The sequence below is a fragment of the Petromyzon marinus genome, chromosome 12 (assembly GCF_048934315.1).
Source record: "Petromyzon marinus isolate PM22_M1 ecotype Great Lakes invasive population chromosome 12, UKy_Petmar_22M1.pri1.0, whole genome shotgun sequence".
Classification (NCBI taxonomy): domain Eukaryota; kingdom Metazoa; phylum Chordata; class Hyperoartia; order Petromyzontiformes; family Petromyzontidae; genus Petromyzon; species Petromyzon marinus.
This window is the reverse complement of record NC_133678.1, coordinates 7205433-7212540: the sequence shown is the minus strand read 5'-3', so window position 1 is coordinate 7212540 and position 7108 is coordinate 7205433. Positions and strand designations below refer to the sequence as shown.

Here is a 7108-nt window from a genome sequence, read left to right as displayed (position 1 = left end):
CGCCGTGGAGATGAATATGTAAATGTTTTTTTGTTAATTGTCCCTATGATGAAGCAAGTTGTAATTACTGGCGAAACGTCGAACTCAGATTATAAATGTTGTGGCTTGGCGCTCCAACACACCGGCGTGCTGTACTGGTGACGAATTGGCACGTTCTGTTTACGTGACAACCCTTACTAGTTGGTTGTGTCGGGTAGTGGAGGGTTTTAACGACACATTTATATATTTACGCGATATAACCCAAAAAAAACTCTTATGGATATCGGTGGCAAAAGCCTAACGTGTTAAACTGTCCCTATGGACCACTGCCAACGCAGCATCAGCAAATAATTTGTTAAAATCGGATGAGATCATTTCCATGATTCCACATTCAAGGTTAATTAAAGCAAACACCCCCTATCATGTGTGTCTGTCTTTGTGGCCAATGTATTGAAAAATTGAACGGTAACATGTAATTTGTATTCTAATTTTACTACATCGTATGTATGCGGTGCGGGGGAAGGACAACAATCTAAATACAAAGAAGTTCTAAATAAATTAGTTGTCAATTTGAATTTAAAAGTGCATAGCTCCCAATGGCTTCCTAATAACGGAAGGAAAATCGTTCCAGAAATCCGCAAAAGCACATCTGAAAGCGGGCGATGTTCAATGATTAGCCAGTAAACAGGTGCATGCAACTAATGTGTTCTCTTTGCAGAATATCACTGACACATACGGAGTTTCCAGTGTTTTAGATCAAATACAGAATTTCAGCTCTAACTCTGAAAATCAATCGCCAAATGGTTTCAAGGAAACTGCTGATATATTAAATTATTTGGCAGACATATCAGAATCATTAAAAATGTCACCTACTGCAACGCAGTACGAGGTAGGTTTCATTTACGAATTCATGTTTGGTTATTCACTCATTTTTCATATTTTGACATTTAAATATTTTATTAATACGTTGTATAATGAAATTGTTTTTCTTTCAGATCATCATAAACGTGACCAGCAAACTTTTTTCAGAAAATAATCTTGCTATCTGGACTTCTAACACTTCTAGCGTTGTCAGTTCAAGTATCCTCAAAGCTGTAGAGAAATTCACATCGTTGTTTTCCCCTGCTAATTTTATAATTTCAAACAACAATACTGTCGTTAATGTCAAAACTACAATATACCGTGAATTCTATACGCAAATTGACATTATAAACACTATCAATAGCGTCCGTATGCAAATAAACGTTGAAAATGGATTGGATATGAACAGCACATTTTCAGCCATCGTATTTTCAAACCTTCACAAAATCCTGCCAATACAGCAAGAATCTGATTGCAAAGATTGTACTGTTAATTCGATTGTGATTATTTCTGCTCTGAAAACAAATACCAGTTCTAAAAAACCGAGTATTAGTCTGAAATTCTCGCCGATCAACAAAAGCTTATTCATCAAAACGTCGGTGTGCGTGTACTGGAACTCGAATAACAGCAATTACAACTTCACAAGTGGTTGGTTTAAAGAGGGCTGTACTACCGTTGTGAGCAACAACGCCGTTAATTGCTCTTGCGATCACTTCACACCTTTCGCGGTTCTGATGTCATCGACCAACCCTGATTCTGAAACAAGCGATATCCTGACAAATGTAGTGTTAACAATATCCATCTGCACGTTGGCCGTTTCCATAGTATTGCTCTCCGTCACCATGAGACGGAATGCATTCATGAAAAGAAGCAGTTGCCTAAAGTTGACCATTTTGCTGCACATATGCATCAAGCTCATGTGTGCGCACGTCTTATTTTTGCTGGCAAGCTTTCTTGAAGGGAAGTTGACCCAAGCCATGTGCATCCCGATCACTGCACTGATGCACTTCTGTTACCTCGCCTTCTTCTTCTGGATGCTGTGTGAGGGAGGACTCATAAGCTATCAGCTGACCTTTCCCATTCACGCCAAGGACTACTGGAGACAATTCACCATTGCTGCTTTTTGCGTAGGATACGGAGCACCATTGCTCATCATGGTCATCACCGTTAGCGTCGCCAAGACAAACTACAGCAACGTCAAGTTCTGTTGGCTTGCAACCGAGAATAACGTCATACTCTCCTTCGTTGTGCCAGTTGTTGTCATACTGGTGGTCAACCTAGGCACAGTGGCGATTGTATGCGTGAAGAAAATGCGGAAATCCATTGGAGCATCGAGGAGCAGAGCCAACAGAAACATGTTACGGTGCTTCTCAGTGCTCGTGGTCATTCTAGGCCTGTTCTGGTTTTTAGGGGCTGTCGATTTTTTCATTCCGAATCGCGGATTGGATGTTTGTTTCACAGTCGTTAATGGTTGCCAGGTACGTATGCACATCATATGATTGTTTTCCAATGTCACACATTGTTACAGTATATGTAATTGTGATTTTTAGAAGAAGAAAAAAATCGTTGCCTCAATATTTTTCCTTTTTTCAGGGATTGTGCATTTGCTACTGCAACGTATTAAACGATCCAGATGTAAGTCTACTACGCACGTCTATCAACATAAAAATACACGTGCATCAACACCTCGTAGATGCGTGTGCCCAAATTGTGTTGTCAACCCGCAATCCAATGTAGTCATTGCATCCGAATTATAATTATACGTTTAATCTACCTCACGGATAAATCATAGTGCATGTAGTTATAGATGTATTGTGTCAATCCTTGGTGTGTCATGTTTTGATGAGAAGATTAACAGTAGTAGATTGATGGCTCAACATGGTCCCATTGTCGGTTTAATTTTTCACTTAATTTGTCACAAACTCGGATGCAACATGGCACAGGTAAGGAGTTTTAGTTCATACACAATACACAGCACAAAACAGTAACAACCTTCCTGAACACGTCAATGGAATTAAAATTTTAAATGCAGAACATATAAAGTCTCCTAAAATCCTAGCCATATTTCCTTCATGGAAGATGTGAAACGAAATGGATAGGAGTCGTCTGAAAACGGTGGCTAAAGGGTCTCTGGTCAAAGGTTGTGAGCAACCTTAAAACAGTACACGTACCAAAAGCAGATGAGCCTATAGTTGGCCAATTAGACAAGCGGCGGGCACAGTGGTTTACACCTGACTGTGAGCCTGGCGATCTGAGTTCAATTCCCAGCCTTGGCCAACGGCCATGGCGAGTGCATTCTGAGCTGATCCTGATCCACCTCTTGGTTCACCAATCCGAACTGACCAGCATTGTGAGAGTATGGTCAAAGAACTGCATTGACAAAGGGCTGTACAAGAGCAACAGTTGAGTGTTCTACTGCTCACCAATATCAACTCCTTGTTATGAGCTCCAATGGAATGTGCCTTGTTGCCTCAAGGACTTTTAACACGTAAACGAGGAAAATATGGTCGGATATTTATGGGTAGGGCAAATTATACGTTTGGAATAGGATGCAGCAAGAGAAGTGATGTTAATGTAACTAGGAAGACGTCGTTTTGGAATGGGGCACGTGCAGGATTGAGGAGGGCTAGTGACAGATACAGGTATTGGAGTTGCCCCTTAAATCAGTGGTGGTTGATTTAATTTTCAACAACTAAGAAATCTATCCAAAGGAAGCTATGGCGAGGTGTGTCCCAGAAGCAGCTTTGATGATTTATTGACGTAAAAAAAAACACATTGTACTTTTCTTTGTCAAATAAAGGTTGAGCATTGGTTAGGTACTGTAAACATAATGAGCAAACTACACTCAGTTTTACAAAGGCAAACACGTGGCCACTTGCATTAACCACATGGAAAGCAAATTAAACAGTAAACGTGAGTTATTCACTACACCTCATTCAGTCTATAACATCATTGCAAATGTGTTACGCATTAGCATTCTGTCATTTTACATTTTACTTAAATAGATCATGTTATGTATAAATTGTACTTTGTGTAAACTGTTTAAAGGTGTATTTTATCTTGACTTTTTTAGGTGCAAAAAATGTTGAAACGGAATGGCTTTCGAAAATATTCCTTCTTCATACCAAGGATTTACATTCAAAGACATCGATGATCAATTCACCACCCTCTTTTCCTAGCTCTAACTGAACTGATAGATGGTTAAGTTTTCACTGTTATATTTGTAAACTACTAGACTCAACTTCAAATTTACATTTAACCTTTCTGCGCATATATACTATATACTAAGGTTGAGTGTTGTATTTTTTTAAGGACAATTTCAGATCTTGCTTTGCAATGTTTTAATCAACTACATGTTCCTGCTTGTAAAAGTGATGTCACTCGATCCCACGTGACACCAAGGCAGCTGGAAAACATTAATACAAACATGGTCTAGTAATTGCATGTATGAGGAAATATAAAGTGATGCCATTTCCTATTTACTCATACTTTCGGGTTAATATAAAACTTAAACACTTTGTGGAACTTCTAAAGTTAATTTTCAGATGATTCTGAAAATTGGGTTAGAAAGAAGTTCAACAAGCATACAAACCTATTGCAATGTTCATGGGAACGTGGTCTTAATCTTTGGTTGCTTCCGTGGATTTCCTGATTCTTGGTGGAGTGCTGCTTTGAGTACTCCATGGTGAGTCTGATTGACATTTTTTTCTTGGGATGCAGTTTTTTTTCAATCCATTTTGGAGAGTTTTTTTTCTTCTAATAATCGACTCGCTTTATTTACAAGATATTCATAGTGGGATAGTATCGTTCAAACAATATTTAAAAGGTCAGGGGGGGGGGAATCAAACGTTATTATGAAAGAAAGTATAATGTGGAATGTAACTTGAAGTAAATGTTAGTATATTTACTTAGACATTTAAGTTTGGCCTTCGAGAAAACATTTTGTTTTTATACTTCTATGCATTTTTAGACATGTCTGTAGATCCTACGCAGATAACTATTTGTAAAACAGCTGAGTATTTCTGACAAACGAACAGAATAAATCAACATGTAGTAATGATAACAGTTATTCCAACAATAGTAAGATTTGATGCAATGGCAGGCTGCTTAACTTACAAGCATGTGTGTGTTCGAACCCCAGTGAAGGCTATTTGTGGGAATTCTAGATTTAAAGCTTTCGTGACTGCAAGGATCCATACTCTTTGGTTCTATTCGGTAAAGTCACGTAGGTAAAAAATAAAACAGCAAAAATCACGACGTTTCGGCCACAACACAAGCGGCCTTCATCAGGTGAAGGGATCAGGCTGTCTCGAGGACAGCGCTGGAGTGGAATACAGCCACGCTCAGACCGCGACCTTTAAGCTGTGTGCGAGGAAACAAGGTGCCTTGACAAAGGAATTAGCATAAAAAAATAGCATTTGATTGGCCGACTTAGCATAGAGGTGGTGTACATGCGGGTGCACATGCCTGTTGGCGCGGGGGGGGGGGGTTACCTATTGATGGTGTGAAAATGGAATTTAAGAGCTGCGAAAGTTTGGGGTACCACTACTTGAAAAATATACTATACCATTGAAAATTAGTTTAATGTTTGGTTCGATTTAGAACATATTTCCAATGGTTGCTTAATTTGAAACCATCTTCTCGGTTGAAATTGTGTCTGTGTTTGTAGATAAAGATTCATACAACAACAAAATCCAGAATCTGCTCAACGATGGAAGTTACTCAAAAATTAAAAATGACCCTACCAAAAGCCTAGCGATAAAAACCAACAAGATCATCACAAGTTCGACTTCCCTAATCGACCCAACTAAACGTCCCTCCCTAAAACCTGCTGCAAGACCCCCTAGATTCCATGGTCTTCCCAAGATTCATAAAGAAGGCACCCCACTACGACCCATTGTATCCATGATCAACTCCCCTACCTATAGACTAGCCCGTTTTCTGTTAGATACCTTGCTGCCTTTCACTGGCAAGACCACCTCAGCAGTACTTAACTCAGCCCAATTGGTCTCTATGGTCAAAGACGTTGTACTGTCCCCTGACGATATCCTTGTCAGCTTCGATGTGGTCTCTTTGTTCACCAAGGTCCCAGTACCTGATACCATTGAAATAATTGAAAATTTGGTCCAACATGGACTAGACCCCGATACACCTGCACTGGTTAGGCACTGCCTCAACAATACCTACTTTACTTGGAATGGCTCCTTCTACAAACAAAATGAGGGTACCCCCATGGGATCCCCCTTGTCACCAGTGATAGCCAATATTTTCATGGAGAAATTTGAATCAGACGCCATCCAGACTTCCACCCTCAGACCTTCCCTGTGGAAGAGATATGTGGATGACACTTTCGTCATTTGGCCACATGGCCTCCCAGCTCTGAACCTTTTCCTACACCACATCAATTCCAGACATCCCGCCATCAAATTCACCATGGAAGTGGAGAAAGATGGCAAGCTACCATTCTTAGATGTTCTGTTTGAGAGGAGACCTGATGTCTACAGGAAACCCACCCACACATATTCCTACTTGAAACCTGATTCCCACCACCACCCAGCCCAAAATAATTCTCTCATCAAAACTTTATACCATAGGGCTCATTGCATTTCGGACCAACACCACCTGACCAGTGAATTAAAACATGTACACCTGGCCCTCAAAAGGAATGGATACTCTGACCGTACCATCCGCCAAGCTGTTTCTCCCTCCATACAGAAACAACCACTTGATACTCCGGTCAAAACCATCACACTACCATATACAGCAGGCGTTACTAAAAAGATTTCCAAAATTATAAACAAACACAAGATCCAGGTCCGGTTCAATACAGTACACAAAATTTGTGATCTAATTCCATCCGTGAAGGATGTCATTCCTGACTTACAGTACCCCGGGGTTTACAAATTGAGTTGTACCTGCGGTGATTGCTATATCGGGGAGACAAAGCGACATGTCTCTGACCGAATTCGCGAGCACAAATCAGATTTGAAACACGGCAAAACGAATTCTTCTGCCGTAGCTGATCATTGTTACAACGCTGTGGGTGATCACGATATAATTTTCTCCGATACCAAGGTTATTTGCAAACCCACGGGTTTTTATCAGAGATTTGTTCACGAGGCAATTCAGATCTACAAACACAGACACAATTTCAACCGAGAAGATGGTTTCAAATTAAGCAACCATTGGAAAGATGTTCTAAATCGAACCAAACATTAAACTAATTTTCAAAGGTACAGTATATTTTTCAAGTAGTGGTACCCCAAAC

The 7108-nt window shown here is 40.0% G+C and overlaps 1 protein-coding gene across 1 annotated transcript; it reads left to right on the top strand.

Moving 5' to 3' along the window:
• Positions 1-252: 252 nt before the first annotated feature.
• LOC116941773 (adhesion G protein-coupled receptor F5-like) lies at positions 253-4585 on the top strand. Its single transcript, XM_076066588.1, has 3 exons — positions 253-2318; positions 2434-2475; positions 3914-4585. The coding sequence occupies exons 1-3, from the start codon at positions 954-956 to the stop codon at positions 3992-3994; spliced, it is 1488 nt and encodes a 495-aa protein (XP_075922703.1). The 5' UTR covers positions 253-953; the 3' UTR covers positions 3995-4585.
• Positions 4586-7108: the final 2523 nt, after the last annotated feature.